This window comes from Tauraco erythrolophus, chromosome Z (assembly GCF_009769465.1).
Source record: "Tauraco erythrolophus isolate bTauEry1 chromosome Z, bTauEry1.pri, whole genome shotgun sequence".
In the NCBI taxonomy this organism is placed as follows: Eukaryota; Metazoa; Chordata; class Aves; order Musophagiformes; family Musophagidae; genus Tauraco; species Tauraco erythrolophus.
In genome coordinates, this window is record NC_141496.1 from 11,036,626 (window position 1) to 11,057,911 (window position 21,286).

General features: G+C 46.6%; 2 protein-coding genes across 5 annotated transcripts in view; one reads left to right on the forward strand and one right to left on the reverse strand.

Moving 5' to 3' along the window:
• Positions 1 to 1,185, reverse strand: part of FAM219A (family with sequence similarity 219 member A) — a 104,790-nt gene extending 103,605 nt beyond the window's left edge. For all 4 annotated transcript variants that reach the window (XM_086629263.1, XM_086629262.1, XM_086629261.1 and 1 more), the window contains exon 1: positions 1,061 to 1,185. In XM_086629263.1, coding sequence (XP_086485389.1) covers positions 1,061 to 1,120 — 60 coding nt within the window. In that variant the 5' untranslated portion in view covers positions 1,121 to 1,185. The remainder of the gene's footprint in view (positions 1 to 1,060) is intronic.
• A 471-nt stretch (positions 1,186 to 1,656) lies between these two features.
• DNAI1 (dynein axonemal intermediate chain 1) overlaps positions 1,657 to 21,286 on the forward strand; it is a 174,537-nt gene continuing 154,907 nt past the window's right edge. The window contains exons 1-2 of the mRNA XM_086629225.1: positions 1,657 to 1,689; positions 19,290 to 19,358. Of these exons, the coding sequence (XP_086485351.1) occupies positions 1,657 to 1,689; positions 19,290 to 19,358 (102 nt within the window). The remainder of the gene's footprint in view (positions 1,690 to 19,289; positions 19,359 to 21,286) is intronic.

Consider the following 21,286-nt stretch of genomic DNA (forward strand, 5'->3'; position numbering starts at 1 on the left):
GTCCCACAAGCCTGTATACTTCCCTTTCTGCAAAGGTTCCCCAGGGTCTCATGTAGTCGTGTAAACCATTATGTCAACCTCTTCAGAGCCCACTAATTGTGTCTATGAAGTGAAAAAGCATCCTGAAATGAGAAACACATACCCTGGCACGAGGAGGAAAAAAAAAAAAAAACAAGAACCAAACCCTCACAGACTACTTTGTCTATGTAAAAAATTTTATGTGAGCAAAACTAATTTGACAGAGATGTTTCTTCGCAAAACACCTGGACTTTTCACACGATGAACGTCTTAACAGCAGGTTTGCACTGACAGCAATGGTTATAAAACCAGCCATGGAGAAGCTTCACGCCACAGCTCGCACTACGCGCATTTCACACCCATCCCGTGCCGTTATCCCGTCCCCGGGGAGCATCGATCGCTCCCTGCAGCTCCCAGGCCAGACTGCAAACAAACGCTGCCTAATTCTGCCCAGATCTCACGTATTTTGCAAAAGCCAACCAAAACGCCACCAGTCCTCCGTGTCTCCGGCTGCCCGTCCTTCACCGGCCGGGATTCCCGGTTCCCCGCCCCCGCCCGCCGTACTCCCGCGCCCGGCGCAGGAGCCCACTGGCCAAGGCGGCGGGAAACACCCGCCCCATGCGCCAGACAGGCCGGGATGCTTCGGGCCGCCGCTGCGCTTGGAGAAGCGACGTTCCCACCGAGGCAGAAACGGAGCCGCTGCCGCCCGCCCGCCCCCGCCCTCCCCGCGGGCGGCTTCTCCGTTGCTTCCTACGGTGCCCGGGGAGGAGGAGGAGGAGGAGGAGGAGGAAGGGGGCAAGAGGGAAGGGCCGGGCGGGCAGCTGCCACCACGGGCCCCCCGAGATGACACAGCAGCCGCCGCTGGGCATGGCCCCGAGGCTGGCGGGGGCGCCGAGGGGACAGCCGTTACATAACGGTGGCGGCGCGCCGGCCCGACCTCCGCCCCGGCGCCCTCGCAGCACCGACACCCGCCAGCCCCCGAACCCCCCAGGTGAGGCGGCGGCTCCCGGGGACGGCGCGGCCCCGCCCGCCCGCCCCTCACCAGCGGCTGCATCTCGGCGCGCACGGCGGGCACCTGGAACCGGTCTATCTCCTCCATCATGGTGGCGGCGGGGCTGGGGCGCGGCAGGCAGGAGAAAGGGAGGGAAGGAGGGAGGGAGGGAGGGAAGAAGGACGGGAGGGCGGGCGGGCGCGGGGAGGCTCCTCAGGCGCCGAAGGACGACGACACCGCCGCCCGCCGCGGCTGCTGCCTCATCGCCGCCGCCGCTCGCCGCCGGGGTGACTCAGCCGCGCCGCTTCCGGGTCCGGCGGCCTCCGCCCCGCCCTTCGTTTGCATATTCATGAGCGGGCGGGGCCGGTGCGATCATTCCGGGGCCCGGATGCTCCGTTCCCGGCCGTCCCCGCCCCGCCGCCGCCGGGACGTACCATTCCGTCCCTCGGGGGGAGCGAGGGCACCTCGCCGCGGGGGGGGGGGACGAATAGCCGGGGCCGACGGCGTTCTGCGGCCGCATTGGCTGCACGCCGCTTCCGTTGCGTTGCCATGGTTGCCGCTATCAACTTCCGGCCGGTGGTTGGCCGGGAGGCCGCGGGGCAGTCCTGAGGAGCGGCTGGTGGCGGGGAGCCGCAGCGGCAGCCGCCATGCCAGCCAAGGCAGGCGACAGGCACCGGCAGGTAAGGGCCTGTCCCCAGTGGGCATCGGAGCAAGGCGGCGCCGCGCTGCCGTGTTATTGTGCCGTAGTGACGTCACGTGATGTCACCCCCTCCCCGCCCGAATGACGGCACTGCGGTGGGAGACGGCAGTTCACACAAGCGAACGTAGCTCTGCGGCCCCACTCTGGCTCCGCCACCCTCAGCTCCCGCTCTGAGCCGGTGCCACAGCGTCACTGGCGTGACGCCAGGCACACGATGGCGTTACCGTTCCCAGAGCCGCCACACATGACATCACCATGCGCATCCCGGCTCGTTTCCCGCCAGGGTGACCTGCACGGCTGTAACCCCACCGGGCAGGGTGAGGCACCGGGGCTTCAGCACAGCCCTCCTCGGCACTGCTCGCTGCGTCGTTACGTCATGCCGCGTCACTCCGTCCCTGCGCTGAGGCACGTCATCACCCTGCCGGTGACGCCCTGCGTGTTCTGTGGCGTTGCTGCACCACCCCGTTCAGGGCAAACCAGTGCACGCCAAAGCCACGGCACCCCACGGTACTGCGTCACGGTGCAGCCCTGTGAGTTCACAAAGTCCTCTTACCTCATCGTCATGCCACTTCAACGCTGTCACAGCGTATCACGCGTCCCTGCCAGAGTGTGTTTTAATGCACCCGAGGTGCCCCCGTCTGCCAGAGAATCTTTCAGGGACACTAAGCGGCAGGCTGAAATCCACGTTTTTAAAGTTTTTAGAAAATTATTTCAATTACATCTAGCTATAGATTTCATCACTTTCCTTTTGTTTTGCTATCCGGTCTTCTCTCAGTTCAGACAATGAAGTGAGGTCATCCGCTAACCGTTGTGGCCCTAACACTCCTCTGGGAGCAGCGGTGCGTGTGGATGTTTGTCTGCGAGACCTCGCTCTCTGCCTTTGGGCTCTGCGTGGGCATGTCTGCCTGCATCCCCTCGCAGGGTGAAGGGCTCAGCCACGTTCGTTCCCGGATCTCCTCTACCAGTGCAGTATCAGTGTGTTTGATTTGAAAGCAGAAGCTGGCCTGTCTGATAAAACCTTTTTCATAACAGGTTTAGGTCAATCCCAATGTGTTTTATCTTTGAGGTGGACGGAAGAGGGTTAGCATAGGTGGCCCAGAAGTGACCAAGAACAAGCAGCCTGCTTCCCGAGTCCAGAACATGTGCCAGAAAGCCATAAGCGATCAAGGAAAGCAGAAGGAAAAAAAGAGAGACCAACGTGATGGTTCAGAGCTGTGAAGTGGTATCTGAGATCCCTGGACAATCTCCACTAGTCTGTGAGGGGGTCCAGAGAGCAGGAGCTCTTCCAGTGAGGGAACAGCAACCCTTGCTGATCATCTCACCCCCCTCTGGTTACCCAGTGGTGATTGTGGTTTATCCACAGTAGGGCTGTATAGAATCATAGAATGGTTAGTGTTGGAAGGGACTCAAAGATTGTCTAGTTCCAACCCCCCTGCCATGGGCAGGGAAACCCTCCACTTCACCAGGTTGCCCAAAGCCTCATCCAACCTGCCGTTGAATGCTTCCAGGGATGGGGCAGCCACAACTTCTCTGGGCAACCTGTTCCAGGGCCTCACCACCCTCTGAGTGAAAAATTTCTTCCTTAGATCTAATCTAAATCTGCCCTCTTTCAGTTTAAAGCCATTGCCCCTTGTCCTATCACTACATACCCTTGTATAGACTCTGTACTGTATGCTTTCTGAAGCCAGTGCTGATAAACCTGGCCAAGTGTGAGCTGGCTCTGCAGAGCCCAGTCAGATCTCCCTGCTGCTGCAGCTGAGGGCTGGAGCCCACAACCCGAAAATACTGAAATGGTTCCTCATGGACCTGTTGTCTCTGGAAATCATCTGGGGGTTTCTGCACGCATGGTAGGAGGGCTTCTGGTCTATAGAGTAGGCAAGAGTAAGAGAGAAGATCACTATGACATTACTAATCCTTCTACTAAGAAGTACTAGTAATTATTAAGTTACAAAGGGCTTTATAAAGTTTGCAAAGGGCACAAATTCAGAACCAAAAACCACATCCAGTCCTAGATAATGAAGATCACAGAATCATAGAATGGTTAGGGTTGGAAGGGACCTCAAAGATCATCTAGTTCCAACCCCTCTGCCATGGGCAGGGAAACCTCCACTACATCAGGTTGCCCAAAGCCCCATCCAACCTGGCCTTGAACTCTTCCAGGGATGGGGCAGCCACAACTTCTCTGGGCAACCTGTTCCAGTGCCTCACCACCCTCTGAGTGAAAAATTTCTTCCTTGTATCCAATCTAAATCTGCCCTCTTTCAGTTTAAAGCCATTGCCCCTTGTCCTATCACTACACACCCTTGTCAAAAGTCCCTCTCCAGCTTTCCTGTAGGCCCCCTTTAGGTACTGGAAAGCTGCTATGAGATCACTCCGGAGCCTTCTCTTCTCCAGGCTGAACAGCCCCAACTCTCTCAGCCTGTCTTCATAGCAGAGGTGCTCCAGCCCTCTGATCATCTTCATGGCCCTCCTCTGGACTCATTCCAGTAGCTCCATGTCCTTCTTGTGTTGGGGACTCCAGAGCTGAACACAGTATTCCAGGTGGGGTCTTACGAGAGCAGAGCAGAGGGGCAGAATCACCTCCTTCCACCTGCTGGCCACACTGCTTTGGATGCAGCCAGGATACGGTTGGCTTTCTGGGTTGCCAGTGCACATTGCCGGCTCATGTTGAGCTTCTCAAGATGTTTATGCTAAAATTATAAACCCCATTAATAATAATGGTAGAAACTAAACCGAAGATAAAATGCTTGCTCTGAATTTCAGTTTCTTTTTTTTTTTAGAATTTCCACATAAATATTTTTAATCATTTTCAGTAGCCATTATCTCATATATGCTGAAACAGAGAGGCTTCAATTTACAAGTTATTTTAAAAACTTAGTTAATGTGCTGTAAAGGCATTTGTTTCATTTCAAAGCTTTTGGAACATCTTAGGATTTTTGGCTTTTCACATAACTTTCGTTACTGTAACTTAAAAGACAATAATTTTGACTTGCCTTGTATTCCCTTTCCTATATTTGCCTTGAGCTTGTTAAATCTGATTGTTGTTTCATGTCCTTTTATCTACTATAATATTCTAGTGGAAGAATTGTGTGCATCTGGAGTCTAGAGGCTTATTTTCCTTTATTTTCCCTGACTCAAAATATTGCCCATATCTTGGTGGCTTTGGGAGTCCAGGGGGTGGGTGGCCGTGCCTTTGCACTACTCACCACCGGATCAGAGCCTGATGGTTAGTATTTGCTGAGCCATGATGGCCACTGTAAAATAATTGGTGAGTCACGGTCTGGATCCCAGTTCTTGGTAAGAAAATCTCATTTGAAAATAAGTGAGTAAGCTCCTGCACTTTTCCCCATACACGTTTCTCCTCTCTGCTAGTGTTTGTAGTGAGGCAGGAAACAAGCCTGCTACGTGCTGGTGAGGCTGGTTTTTCTGCTGAGCACCGTTTCTCTTCTCTTTCTACCCTTGTCCCTTTCATTGCAAATTCTCCTCTAGCACTACGCTCTTTTCACGTGTCCCTGTGCCTTTCATTCCTCTGTTTCCTCTGTGTTGCTTTGTTCTGCTCTGCCTCCTAAGTTTTTCATTGCTCACTGCCCTTTTGAATTTTCTTCCTGAGATTTTTCTCAAAGCCAAGATAGTTAACTGAACGGTATTAGGTCCTTCCCTTTTACTGTGTGTCACTTCAAGGCCCTCCTCTGCTTTCATGGATGTGTTTTCTTCAAGTGCTCTGTGATCAACTCTTTTTCTTCTTCTTTTCCCTTACAGGTGGTGGTTGCCTGCCCTTCTTTGCCTGTCTTTTGTCTGCCTTCCCCTCCAACATAAATTTCTTTCCTTTCTTTCACTCTTTTTTTCTTTATCTGGATGACTTCAGCCTCCACTTCAATTTCCAGTCACCCGATGTCTTTTTCTTTTTCTTTGAAAGAAATCTCCTGTATTCCTGGGTGAAAATATGTCAAAAGCCAGCTGGCCATCAGAGAGAAAGTCCGTGGCCTTCCAGATGAATCATTCGACTTGATCTGAGCCTTAAATAGAAGCATTTTTAGGCTTTTGTATGTTTGTGTACACTAATAAGAAAACCGTTTCAGTGTTCAAAGTCTGTTAAAACAATTGGGTGTGCCTATATCTTTGTGTTCCTGATGCAGCTTTGCAAATAATAGTACTTACATATGCTCTGTACTTCAGAAACATCCACGCTTACGGGTCTGAAATGTGTTATGCACAACTGAGCTCCACAGCATTTTGGGAAGATGTAGAATTACGGAAAGGCATAAGCCAACATCCCTGGATCAGACTGAAGTGAATGGAAGAATTAGATTCTCAGCTCCCCTGAAAATGAGGTATTGAGCATGACAAACAAGACGCTCAGAAGTGTAGTATTGCTTAAATGCATTGACCTGTGTGGTGTGTACACGGACATGCGGGAAGTTGTTGATAAGACAGGGAACAACATCCCATTAGACTGGTGTCGGTCTCATGCATGGTCCTGGATGGTGAGACAAAGTGTCCACAATTTAAGTGGACAAATTGTCCAAATTTTAAACATGGCTATCAGGTATGCTGTTGGAAGTGTTCATTCCAGATTTCCATGTCTTTGCTTTGTGGCTCAAGCAAAAGCCTAGTGTGAGCAGTGGAGAGCACACTGTGCTGCCGTGTATCTCTGGCTGAACTCACCCCAAGGAGAAGCAAGATTTGGTTATTGCTTCTTAACTGACATTGCATATACTTCTTCACGTTTACAGTGTGCAAAACCAGACTGGTTGGTCTCATCACTTAGGATCAACCCCACTGTCAGCGACAGGTCACTTGTGCAGCGTTAAGAAAGCATCTGAATTTGGACAGCGAGGCATTTCTTCTTATACTTGGCTTGTGGTCTGGCACCCACTGACACATAAGCAGCTTCTTTGCTGTTCAGCAAGTTGTCAAAGAGAAACAAAGAGACTTCTTCCTCAAACACAGTTGACAGTGAGACACATTTTACTTTTTTTGCTTTTAAGGTGCTTAGTGGCTCTTAAACATGCATTAAACCACCCATGGAATATAAAATAAATGCTCAGTTTAGTGTCTCTCAGAAAACGTTATAAAATGTATTGGCAAATAGCTCTTAAACTGGCATCCCTAGTGTGTGTAAATGGATGTCTGCTGCAGGGCAAGCTAGAAGTCATTTTGCTTCTTTTGGCTTTGTTTCCATTCTGTGCTTTTGTGCTCCTTGTGCAAAGCAGAGGTTTACTATGGAGATTACTGATAGTCAAAACAAGAATATAAAGCTCACAGGAAATTATTAAATGGTTTTACAGAAATGTCGGGCTTAGCTCTTAAAATGACTCTTCCTCTCCCCTTAGAATCCTGCAAGCAGCTGTGTTCTCTTTTTTTTTTTCAGATTACATGTTAACCTCTGTGCTGTGCTCCAGAGGGAGCGGGAATGGTAATGTCTCTGCTCAGGAAAATGAAGTAAACTTAGCAGGAGCGTTCTGTGATTGCTCAGCCTTGCAGTCTGATTGTCTTGCGATGACAGCTAGCATGGGGAGCAGAAAGGCTGCAGGAATGTGTCTTTAATGATCTTAAAAAAATATAGTCTGGGCTTGTCGTTGCCCTGATGAGTGTTTCATTAATATGTAATTGGTTTTCAGCACTTGGAAAATTTGCTTAATATGAACTGACAGTTCAGCTTTGCAGAATAATCAACCTGCATCATCCGTGCCTTTGAGTTTTCTGATATTTTAGGCTGGACCTGCAAATCCAGATTTGCAAGTCCAGATCTGCTCAGCCCACCTTGTGCTTTAAGTGTAGCGAGAAATTTCGCATTACTCAAGGAGTTATTTTATAGTGGTGTGTCTGGCTCCTGACCTTTCTGTGACCAGTTGCAAAAGCTAGTTTAGTCTAGCAGAATAGGAGAAGGATGTGCCACCCAGCAAAGATGATAGTGAGGAACCTCATCCTGACCGACAGCACAGCACTCGTGGTAGCAAAATTGCGTCTCTTACATGATTAGTCAGGACAGACCTTGGATCTGAAAATGAGAGATGGACACATTTCTTCCTGAAGGATATTTGCAGTCACAAATTCAGGATTTAACCCAGTTTTTAAATAAATGCTTGCTTTTGAAAGTAAATCTCTGCTTCCTGGGACACCAAGGTGATTTGTTTACCATTGGCACTGCCACTGACAAGTCAGAGATTTCCTGCAGCAGATACTAAAATGGTTGAAAAGTAGAGCCATAGAAAATAGCTATAAAAAAAAAATCAGGCATGATTGTTCTAGGACTTGGAAAAAGCTTCAGAGCTTTTGCTATTCAGTCAAGAGGGCAAGTACTGATAGTCCTATCTGTTTTGTGTAAATTCAGTTAATGAGTCTCAGATCATCAATTAATGGCTGACACATTGCCAACAAAAAAAATAGAGTAATAGTCACTGTGGTCAGAGTAAGCAAGAAGGACACGATTTGAATGAATGGTTGAATATGATTCTTTATTTTCCTCATTTCAGGCCAAGCTGGAAACATGTTACTAGGGCACGGAGGGCAAAACTTCCACTAGACAGTGCATCTCTTTGATGCTTGCCCCCCCATTACATGTTTCTGGGATGCAGAGATAAGATAGCTATTCCTAAATACCAGCCTGGTAGTGCGTTTTTCGTTTACAACAATATCCTTTGGAAATAAGCCAGTAGCTCCTTCTTATTTTAATTTTGCTGTTCTATAACTAAAAAGAAAAAATAAATATTTAGAGGAATTTAATTTGAGAATGAAATCCTACCTAAAAATACAATTAGACATGCTTGTTGAATGGGTCAGCAACAGGAAAACTTCCTGCTGAAAGACTTGGTTTTGCAGCTATTTGCATCTCCTGATGGCTTGTCTGCATTAGTGGGAGCTGTGGTAAGGGAAAGGAAAATTAAATGGCATTTAAAACATCACTTTTCAGCTGTTTCCTCTCTTTATATGTATCATCCTGTTGGATTACTGTAGCTGAATGTAGTCAATAGTCGATTTGTCTTGTAGCATAGTCGATGTCTGGCCCATGGAGGAATTTCTAGGTGCTGCTATCATAAACACATCCTGGAAGAAAGGTCCAGAAAAGAACAGTCACTTGAGTTTTCTGTATCCTTAATTTAAGTGTTACGACTGTTATGGGCTTCTGATGTCTTTTCACTGTGGGAAATCACTACGATAATCTGTTCATTTATTTAATGTAAGACGGTCATCAGAATAAAACATGTTCAGCATGCACAAGTTCTCACTCTGGCATTTTTCGCTGTAGCAGTGGAGCATCTCCCAGGGTGGTCAGAGTTACGACAGTGACCTGGAGGTGAGAAACTCCTTATAACTCTTTAATGCCTCCTACCCATTCCTTAGTTCCCTAGCAACAATGTCTCTTTCTTCATAACATAAATTCCTCATAATTATTCACACTTCTCTTTTTGCTAATTGTTGTTAAAGGCAGGGATAGTAGCACCATTTAGCAGGAAGATTTAGGAAGATTGCTGATTCTTTCTGTAGCAAGGCCATCTTCAGCTTATGTAGAACTTGCTAAAATATAACTGTGTGAATTGAAACGTTCTTTGCTGGGTGTCTGATTTAGGCTATACATTTAAGAAAAAAAGACTCTAAATGCTGAACAACATAAACCAAAGTACTAGTAGCAACTTACCGTCTGAGCACTGTCCATGCCTGTAAGCTTGGGAGAGCTGAAGTGAGGCAGGGAACATACAAAAACCAGTATGTCATTAAGGAATTAAGCTGTGTATCATAATGCCTGTGCCCAATGGGATGAATTGAAGGTTGCCCCAGCAACCTTAATTCTTGCATTTTCTACTTCTGAATGCTTCTCTTTGAGATGCTAATAATAGTCTGTTAACTTTTTTTTTTTCTTCTTCTTCAGCTAATTATGTAACAGCAAAAATACTCTTGAATTTTAGACATGCATGTGATGGCCAGTAGTCGTTGTGAGCATCTTGCTAGTGAACATACAATCATTATGTTGATTGACAGTTATAGTTTATTTTTTATTCATATTGTGGATGCATTTGTGAACTCTTCGCTGTTGTACAAACACGTTGTGATGTGGAACAAAGAAATAGCTGTCAGGGCAAAAGGATTACATCTTAAATAGCAGTTCATGGATAACACATTGATAGAGTAAAAAGAAGAATGAGGAAGCAATGGCCATCATTCTGAGCCATGATGACAGGACACCAACTACCTAGGTTCTACTGAGGACTCTTTATAGCTAATGTGGCGGAGAGGAATTTTAAGAAAAAAACATGAAGAAGAACAGTGTCCCGGCTTTGGAAAGATTTACAGAAAGCAGGAGCTTGCAAAAGAAATAGCAAAAGGACAAAGCACAGATACACCAATAAAAGGAATGTCAAGACTGCCTTTTTCAGCAAGTGGCACAGCAGTAGACTTTGTGCTCTTATCTGAATTTGGAGGCGATGTAAAAGATTTTGTATTTTTGACTGACTCATGTTTGCTCCCCACCTTGCTTCTTGTAATAGAATCATAGAATGGTTTGGGCTGGAAGGGACCTTAAAGATTATCTAGTTCCAACCCCCTGCCATGGGCAGGGAAACCCTCCACTAGGTCAGCTTGCCCAAAGCCTCATCCAGCCTGGCCTTGAACACTTCCAGGAATGGGACATCCACAACTTCTCTGGGCAACCTGTTCCAGTGCCTCACCAACCTCAGAGTGAAGAAGTTCTTTCTTACATCTCATCAAAATCCCCCCTCTTTCACTTTAAAGCCATTTCCCCTTATCCCATCACTACATGTCCTTGCAAAAAGTCCCTCTCCAGCTTTCTCACAGGCCCCCTTTAAGTACTGGAAAGCTGCAACAAGATCACCCCGGAGCCTTCTCTTCTCCAGGCTGAACAACTTCAACTCTCTCAGCCTGTCTTCATAGCAGAGGTGCTCCAGCCCTTGGATCATCTTCGTGGCTGTCCTCTGAAAGTATTGCAACAGGTCCAAGTCCTTCTTATGTTGAGGGCCCCAGAGCTGGAGTCAGTACTGCAGGCAGGGTCTCATGAGAGCAGAGCAGAGGGGCAGAATCACCTCCCTTGACCTGCTGGCCACTCTTCTTTGGATGCAGCCCAGGATACAGTTGGCTTTCTGGGCTGCCAGTGCACATTGCCGGCTCTTGTTGAGCTTCTCTTCCACCAGCACTTCCAAGTCCTTCTCCTCCAGGCTGCTCTCAATCCATCCTCTGCCCAGTCTGTACTTATGCTTGAAATTGACCGGACTCATGTGCAGGACCTTGCACTTGGCCTTGTTGAACTTCATGAGGTTCTCACAGGCCCACCTCTCCAGCCTTTCAAGGTCCTCTGGATGGCATCCCTTCCCTCCAGCGTGTCCACAACACCACACAAGTTGGTGTCATCTGCAGACTTGCTGAGGGTGCACTCAATCCCACAGTCCATGTCACCAACAAAGACACTAAACGGCACTGGAGCCAATACCAGCCTCTGAGGAATGCTGCTGGTCACTGGCCTCCATTTGGACATCGAGCCGTTGACCCCAACTCTTTGAGTGTGACCATCCAGCCAATTCCTTATCCACCAAGTGGTCCATCTGTTAAATCCATGTCTCTCCAATTTAGAGACAAGGATATTGTGCAGGACAGTGTCAAATGTTTTGGACAAGTCGAGGTAGATGATGTCAGTTGCTCTTCCTTCATCCACTAATGAGGTTATCCCCGTTGTAGAGGGCCACCAAATTTGTGAGGCATGATTTTCCCTTAGTGAAGCCGTGTTGGCTGTCACAAATCACCTCATTTTCCATGTGCCTGTCGTGGTTTTAGGCTGATCCAGCAACTAAAACGCACACAGTCTCTCCTTCTCCAGTAAAGTGGAGAGGAGAAAAATATAATGAAGGGACTGAGGGTTGAGACAAGAACAGAGGGAGCCCCCAGTAACCATGGTCCTGGGCAAAACAGACTTGACTTTCTTAAAAGCAAAACAATTTATTGATGGTTACTTAAAAGAATGAAGGGAAACAAAACTGGTTACGTGAGAGGATAAAAAGAAACAAAGCCAGATCTTAAAACTGATGCCTTCCTCCCCCCACGCCACCCCCCCCCTTTCCTTTTCCTCTCAGCTCTACCTCCTCCCCCCAGCAGCGCGGGGGGACAAGGACTGGGGAAGTGCAGGTCAGTTCATTCCGTGCTCTTACTGCTGCTTCTTTCTTAAAGGAGGAGGGATCTTTACACCCTTTTCCCCTGCTCCAGTGGATCCCCTACTCTCAAGGAAAAATCCACAAACTTCTCCAGCGTGAGTCCAGCTCACTTGAAAGAATCCTTCCCCATGGATTGCCCCAGTGTGGGCTTTACCACAGGCTCGGATACTTAGGGACCTGTAACCACTTGCTCCAGTGTGGATCGTCACGCAGTCTCCAGGTGTCTCTTTGCCTTGCCGTGCACCCCAACACGACCGTCCTCAGGCTCAGGCATCTTCTCTCCACGAGCTGTGAGTGGGTCTCTGCTCCACCGAGGCCGTCCTGGTTGCAGGGGGGCCGCCTGCTATCTCACCATCAGCCGCAGGGGAAACTCGGCTCCGGCACACCTCCTCCCGCTCCATCCTCACTGACCTGCTGTCGATGTGGCTGTTTCTCTCAGATCTCAGTCCTCTCCGGGTGAATTCAGCCCAGTGGGCACCCTGGGAGTGGGGTGCCCCTGAGTTCCCCAGCTGGCTCCGCCGCCGCCATCCTCCGTGGGTGGCGCCGGCCCAACGCAGGCAGCTGCCCGGCCGGGAGCCAGGGAGTGGGGGCAGTGCCCTCCTCCCTTCTCTCCTCGATCCTGGGCAAAGCACCTTTTCCGGTTCCTTTGTCCCGACTTAAATAGGGCAATTCGCAGAGGCGCTGATTGACTCGACCCCGAGGGGGATGGGAGTCCGATCTGGTGGCCAGAACCAGGTCTGACCCAGTTCCAAAACCGGGGAGGTCACAGGGAGCAAAGCCCCTCTCCTGCCACCAGAACCCCCACCCCCCCACACATGAAACCATGACAGTGCCTTAGCATAGTTTCCAGGAGTACCTGCTCAGATCTGCTAGTTTCAATGAATGTTGCTTAGTGCCAGTATTGCCAAAATACTAGGATCTCATCTCATGTCTTCATGTTTATGTCACCTTCTAGCTGGATTCCAGCAGTTTTAAGTACGTTGGGATGAACATTCCACAGCATATGCTGAGATAGCAAATCCCTACAGGAAAGATGCTTGATGCCAAAGGCTGCCTTCTGCTTTTTATACTGACTTCTGTAGAGTATTGAGTCAAGCAGAGTTGCAGTCCTTACCTTCACTGGCTAGAGTCCAGGATATCCACAAATAAAATATTCAACTTTTGTTGTTTTTGAAGTAGGTCTCTTTGCTGTGAGGGATGATTTGTCTAGGCAGCAGACGAGTTTTGCTGTAGAACCCTGGAATGAGCTAAGGACTGACAACTTCCTAGTCCCTACTACCACCTGCCAGACAAACCTGTGCTCACCTGCTCCAGGTATGGCTATCCTGTCCTTGTGGAACAGGTATGGAAGAAAGCCCAGGGCCTACACTGGTCAGTGTGTGCTGACTCCCGTCTCCCCTCTTCAGGTTTAGCACACTTTTGGAGCGAGCTAACTATGTCCATACTATGCAACACTTGGCCAAGGATCTATGTGATAGTGGGGTAGCCCTAAGGCATAATTGTTCAGATTGGAGGTGTGGTTGGAGTTTTTCAGTTCAAAATACCAGAGATAATAAATGCAATTTTGTAACTGTCCTGCCAGTCATGTTCTTGCTTCCTGCTGTGGGGAACTGCTTCGCTTAGTTCGCAGGGAGCCCCAGAGCAAGCTGCCACAGTCAGGAAGTGAGGTCTGGCAGTAAAGTAGGAATGAGGTGAACCAAGCAGGGCAGTAAATCCCACCAACTGATGTGATATGACCCCTCCCTTAAACACCTTCTCCCAGTTGTACACAACTGGATATGGTACTCTCAGCTACCCTTTGATAAAGAGTTAAAGTTAAGATTTTCAGAGCCTGGTCCTTTTTTTAAATAGTCTGTAAACTTTGACACACTCGAAATCTTGTTTATGGACAAAGAGGAGGCACACCTTATATATATAAAGCTAAGAATTTAATTTTAGTGTGACTGAAATCTTAGTCTTAACATTGTCATCAGTCCAGGTGTTATTACGGAAAATTAGAAGTACGTCTGTGGAAAAAAATATCAATAATAATGCAGTTAAAATTGTTGCATGCAAGCTTCTCACTTTCTATGCCTTTTCTGGTATTGTGCTCACCTGTCTTGCAATGCTCTGGTTCCCAAGGTTGACGGTTTCATTTTGCTGTCGGTGGTGGTGTTGGTGTGGATGTTAAAGCAAGCTGTCAGCATGTGGGATCCTTCACTGGGAAGGCGAACATGTCCCTGTTGATGGTTGCTTCTTCACTCTAGGAGCTACTTGAAGTTTCTTTTATGTGTTAGCTGACACACTTTCACACCTTTCTTTCTTTATTGGTCTGGTCTTTGATATTATACCTGATGTTACTGTACATTATAGAATCATAGAATGGTTAGGGTTGGAAGGGACCTCAAAGATCATCTAGTACCAACACCCTGCCATGGGCAGGGACACCCTCCACTACACCAGGTTGCCCAGAGCCTCATCCAACCTGGCCTTGAACACTTCCAGGGATGGGGCACCCACAACTTCTCTGGGCAACCTGTTCCAGTACCTCACCACCCTCAATGTAAAGAATTTTTCTTATATCTAACCTAAATCTGCCCTCTTTCAGTTTAAATCCATTGCCCCTTGTCCTATCACTACACACCCTTGTAAAAAGTCCCTCTCCAGCTTTCCTGTAGGCCCCCTTTAGGTGCTGGAAAGCTGCAATAAGATCACCCCGGAGCCTTCTCTTCTCCAGGCTGAACAGCCCCAACTCTCTCAGCCTGTCTTCATAGCAGAGGTGCTCCAGCCCTTGGATCATCTTCGTGGCCCTCCTCTGGACTCGTTCCAATAGCTCCATGTCCTTCTTGTGTTGGGGACTCCAGAGCTGAACACAGTATTCCAGGTGGGGTCTTACGAGAGCAGAGTAGAGGGGCAGAATCACCTCCCTCGACCTGCTGGCCACGCTCCTTTTGATACAGCCCAGGATACAGTTGGCTTTCTGGGCTGCCAGTGCACATTGCCGGCTCTTGTTGAGCTTCTCATCCACCAGCACTCCCAAGTCCTTTTCCTCAGGGCTGCTCTCAATCCATTCTCCGCCCAGCCTGTACTTGTGTTTGGGATTGCCCCGACCCACGTGCAGGACCTTGCACTTGGCCTTGTTGAACTTCATGAGGTTCTCACAGGCCCATCTCTCCAGCCTCTCAAGGTCCCTCTGGATGGCATCCCTTCCCTCCAGCATGTCCACAACACCACACAAGTTGGTGGCATCTGCAGACTTGCTGAGGGTGCACTTGATCCCACTGTCCGTGTCTCCAGCAAAGATGTTAAATAGCACTGGTCCCAGCACTGATCCCTGAGGAACACCACTCGTCACTGGCCTCCACATGGACATTGAACCGTTGAACACAACTCTTTGAGAGCTACCATCCAGCCAATTCTTTATCCACTGATTGGTCCATACATCAAAACCACGTCTTTCCAGTTTAGAGATAAGGATGTCGTGTGGGACAGTACCAAATGCTTTGAATAAGTCCAGGTAGATGATGATAGTTGCTCTTCCCCTGTCCATCAATGCTGTAACCTCATCATAGAAGGCCACCAAATTAGTCAGGCAGGATTTGCCCTTAGTGAAGCCATGTTGGCTGTCACCAATCACCTCCTTGTTTTCTATGTGCCTCAGCATAGTCACCAGGAGGATCTGCTCCATGATCTTGCCGGGCACAGAGGTGAGACTGACTGGCCTGTAGTTCCCTGGGTCTTCTTTTTTCCCCTTTTTAAAGATGGGGGCTATGTTACCCCTTTTCCAGTCATTGGGAACTTCACCAGATTGCCACGACTTCTGAAATATGATGGATAGTGGCTTAGCAACTTCATCTGCCAGTTCCCTCAGGACCCGCTGATGTACCTCATCAGGTCCCATGGACTTGTCCACCTTCATGTTCTTTAGATGGTCTCAAACCTGATCTTCTCCTACAGTGGACGCTTCTTCATTCTCCCAGTCCCTGCCTTTGGCTTCCATGACTTGGGCCATGCTGCTAGAGCTCTTGCCAGTGAAGACTGAGGCAAAGAAGTCATTGAGAACCTCAGCCTTCTCCATATCCTGGGTGGCCAGGTCCCCCGTTTCCTTCCGGAGAGGGCCTACATTTTCCCTAGATCTCTTTTTATCACTGACATATCTACAGAAGCCTTTTTTGTTGCCCTTGATGTCCCTGGCCAGATTTAACTCTATCAGCGCTTTGGCTTTCCTAACCTGATCTCTGGTTACTTGGACAATTTCTCTGTATTCTTCCCAGGCTACCTGTCCTTGCTTCCACCCCCTATAGGCCTTCATTTTGTGCCCAAGTTGGGCCAGGAGCTCCTTATTCATCCATGTGGGCTTCCTGGTGTTTCTACGTGACTTTCTCTTTGTTGGCATGCACCACTCCTGAGCTTGGAGGAGGTGATCCTTGAATATTAACCAGCTTTCTTTGGCCCCTCTTCCCTCCAGGGCCTCATCCCGTTGTACTCTAGCGAGGAGATCCTTGAAGAGGCCAAAGTCTGCTTTCCTGAAATCCAGGGTAGTGAGCCTGATATGCACCCTCCTTGTTTCTCTAAGTATCTTGAATTCTACCATTTCATGATCGCTGCAGCCAAGGCTGTCCTTGAGCGTCACGTTCCCCACCAGCCCTGCATTGTTAGTGAGAACAAGGTCCAGCGTAGCACCTCTCCTCATTGGTTCCTCTACCACTTGGAGAAGGAAGTTATCATCCATGCATTCCAGGAACCTCCTGGATTGCCTGTGCCTTGCTGTGTTGTCCTTCCAACAGATATCAGGGTGGTTGAAGTTATTATGCTTTTTAAGTGTGCTAGATACTATTATTTTGTTTTCTTTTTTACCTGTAAACCCAACTTTGTCCAGTTTCCCTGTCTGCAAGTCTGCATTTCTCCAAGTGGCCAGTGATAAGATATTTACAGCTGTGGGGTCTCTGATGTCAAACCTGTGTTCCATCTCTTATCATCCCCTGTCTATACCCCTGGATGCCACATCCTGCGTCTCCTTAGGGTCTCCCTATTATACCAGGCCTGTACTATATCATTAAGTTATAGTTGTAAAACCATGATGGTACTGTACAAAGATGAAATATATACAGCAAATTAGCCATAGGCCCCTGGTTGATTAGAAAATTGCTTGTGGTCTACCCTACAAACTCTTTATGGTGTGGGGAGTAGGGCAGAGTTTGTTCTGCCTCCTTCCAGCACTCTCTAACTTTAGCTTTTCTTTATTATCCCTTTTGGATTTTAATACAGTTGCAGATATTAATTCACAGGTGGATTATGTTAATTGAAATGTGTGCAACTGCCAAAACCGATTACCCTCAGATTGCCTTGTCAATGCCTTTGCTGCTGGATAAATGCTTTTATAGACTTACTTACAACGGGTAATAGTCAGTAGGCTTTGTTTCATGTTTAAGATTAAGAGTTTGGTTTTGATTTGGATCTGAAGAAAATTCTGCTCTGAAAATCTGTTTTAAATTTTGTTGTTTAAATCACATCTAATTCACATGTAGCACAGTCATTATAGGATAGGGTTGCCTGTTGCCAAGTAATCACGTGGGGGAGACAGGCCAGCTGTGTAACCCAGAGTCTCAGTAGGGGTTGTGACACCGGGGCTCCTAGGCTTTCTGCTCTGCTTTGCTACCAGCCCACTGTGGGATTATAAAGGAAATGTCATACCTTTTGCTTTCTTCACTTCAGTCATAATAATTTGTATTTCAAAGCGTGGCATATTTTCTAAGCATAGAAATGTATCAGTCTGCTCATTTTTCATCACTTTTAATGCATATCTTCTGGAATAAAAATAATCCCTGACGCCTTGTTAGTAACAGCAGTTTTACATGGCTTAGTTTGTAGAAAAAGAAACAACAGTGAAACTCACAGCCTCACATCTCTGCTACAGTTTGTTCTCCTCCGAAAATATTTCTTTTCTGAATACTTATTGTCAAGTCTTAATAACTAATGGGGCTTTAGAAAAAAGACTTGGGGATGATGGGTCGAAGTCATTATAGCTGCTTAATTGTTTAATACATAGGAAGCAGATGGTAGAAGTTAATATTTAATTTTCATAATGAGGAGGAATCATGAGAGGAGTCTAGAAATCTCTGTAGAGACTGGTGCTCCTGCAGGTGTTCATAAGAGGTATGGGAAAGGGGATGAACAACAGATAATGTGATAAACATGGGCTTTCTGGTAGAACTAGGAAAACCAGATGAAAACAGCAAGTGGCAGACTTAAAAAGCAAGCAGCAGTTCTTTGCATTAGCATGTAGTCGTACCATGGGAGTCCTTGCTGTGGAAGTTGTACATGCCAAAAATGCACGTGGATTCCAAAATGACTGAATAAATTTGTGGAGAAAAAGATTCACTGATGTGAAATAAAAAGGATGGCATTTCTGGTTCAAGTCCCTTTGGCAAGCTGAGAAGGTATCCTGGAAAAAGCTCCATAGATACCTGCTTTTGAATACTGTTGGAGAAAGATACCTGGCTAGGTGGACCTTTCGTCTGAGCTGAAAGGCATACTCTAATATTCTTCTGAAGAAAATCAATAAACTCATAGGAGCTTGCTACCCCAGCCCTTCATTCTCCTTCCCCCTTCTCTAGTATCCCCTTCTTTCTTGTCACAAAATCAAACACTTCTTCAAGTAACTCCACTGCTTTCCCATCCGATGTTATCTGGGAATCCATGCTGAAGCTGTTCTTGCCAAGGTTTCTAATGTTGTCTCTTTTGTTTGATTTATCAGCTCTCTCTCCCTCTTACTTCTTGGTTCTTGGTCCTGTCTGTCCCTCAGCATCTTCTCAAAAGGATCCTCTTCATTTCCTCTCCCACTTTCTGCAAAGTTTTCATAAGGCTTTGTCACTGTTGCCCTTCTGTTATTCCTTTACCTCTGGGTAATCTTCCTCAGAAATACTCCATAAAGCTTCCTGTAAACAACTATTTCAATGTTTTCCTTAAAGGCTGTCATAAAAAGTTTTCTGTGTTGTGATGTGCTCGGGGAGGTTGACTGTGGTTAACTTCCCAGCTGCTCATCAGTGTTCTCCATGATTTTTCAGCGCTCATGGCTTTGTAGGTGTGGATCTGCTGTCTTCAGGATCACTATGACATGCAAGCATTTGGGGCAAGAGCAGCCTTTCTGTGTGCTTGAGTAAGACACTAGAACCCCGTGTGTGTGTGACATTTAGGTGTATCACACACAGGCAATGACAAGGACAGAGCCTAGCATTTCTTCATGCTAACAAACTGCTGTCTTATGTTATGAAAGTGACGGCCTTTCATTCAAATGATTTATAGACAAAATACTGGTATATTCAGCTTTTGAAACATACCATCGGACCAAACATTAATAAGCATATTAAACTTTTATTCTGCTTCAGATAAATTAGGAATCAAGGATCTTTGAAGGTTTACATTGGATTTGTTCTCATTTCAGGGCCAAACTGGGCCTTCAGGAGGAAAGGCAGTACCACCAAGGCCTGGTAAAGCTGTTTCTAAAAAACGGGTAAGATCCCAAAATCCACAAGTCTTAAAAATGTTTTTTCCTTGTGTATCTATGAGATGCAAACTAGATTCAGTCTGAACAGTGGCTTGTTTGATGGAACTGGTAACATTTCGATTGATTTAGCAGTAAGGGGTTGCTTGCTCTAGGTTTCCACTGAGAAGAGAATTACACTAGCAAGTTAGAATGAAAATGACAGCTAAAATAAAGGCATGATTTAGGTAAAATGCAGTATGAAAAGATTAAATTAAAATGTTTGGGATGTAAGCTCCAAAATATAAACTGACATAGACTGTGAGAAAACTGCCTGCTCAGTTTAGAAAATTCAAACCAGCCCATATTCACTTAGTTAACATAGAAATACAAGCATTAGAGAAAATAATGTTAACTTTTTGACTGTACGCTGCCTGATAATGTTTGTACTGTTGGGCAAATAAATGCTTAGAATACACTTATTTAATCTACCTTCCTCATACTTAACTCCATTGGCATGGATCGAAAAAGGACAGTTTACATGCCTTTACACAGGCATGGTGATAAACAGCTTTTCCCTTTCTTAGGACAAATCACAGTCTTATTAAATGTTCCTCTTTTGACCCTTTAAAAATGAAAAGTTACTTACTTTTAAATCAAAAACATAAATAAAAATGTTAAACCCACACCACTTTTTATCTGATTCACTAGGGAAAACAGCCACTGAACTAACTGACACAGAATTGTGTGTGATGCATGTCCTACAAGCAGGTGTTCATGTGGGAAGCGTTAACAACGCTACAAATTTGTTAACAACGTTAACAAATCATAAACAACTGTTCTGTCATCATAGTTTGTGGTGTACCAGAGTGCTTGACTTTCCTTACAGCTTGCCTCATTTCAGCTCCCCTGGGGAAAAAAACAGGCTACAGCCTGTGACTTTCCCTGGGTGCCTGGCGTATGCAGAATTCTCTGTTACTTTCAGCCGCTGCAGGTTTTCACACAGCATTGTGCTTTTTATCTTTGTGGCATTTTGCAGACATCATAGAATCATAGAATCATAGAATCATAGAACGGTTAGGGCTGGAAGGGACCTTCAAAGGTCATCTAGTCAGAATACAAAGGTCATCAGAATCCAGTCTCTGTACCTGCAAACAGCCTTCACTTACACCCTGGACTCATCGGCAGCTCCATATGCTTATACAGTTGAGCAGACCTGAGAGAACTGTATTTAAGAGGATGATTGATTGATTGATTTTAAATCAACCCATTACACATTCAAACTAAGGGAGAAATTTTGCCTGGAGCAGTTAAACACTTTAATCAGCAACTTTGTGTTCTGGCAGTTTATCTGTAATGACAATTAATTGAAATTCACCTCTGCAGTGATTCATTTCCCATTAATCTAATCATATCATACCATATCATATCATATCATATCATATCATATCATATCATATCATATCATATCATATCATATCATATCATATCATTTCATATCATATCATGACATCAGCACAAGCTCGGCCCAAGGAGAGCAGCTCTCTGTGTTGGGAAAATGCAAACCCTCTGGCTTTTGCAAGAAAATCGTTAACATTCCCCCAGGAGCTGCATCCCTGCAGCTTTGTGTCTTAAACTAATTTCTAAGTGTACCTTATAGAATAGCACTTCAGAAGTAATTGCAGGTCCTTGACTTGTGCCCTTGAGTAGTCCTAAAGTATGGCTCATTTGAGTATCATATGATCAAAATCAGAACTGTCAACTTTTAAACTGAAATTGAGGTGGGGTTACTTGACTTTTGTTATTGCAGTTATTCCGGTTTTGTTACAGGCCAGGAATTATCTTCAGACAGCAGCTCATCCAGCCCACTCAACTCTTGCTGGCAGGTGTAGCTGTTCAACAGCCCTCGGATTTGGGCTTGCCGTTTGGGGTTATCTGCTCTGCTCAGAGCATGGATG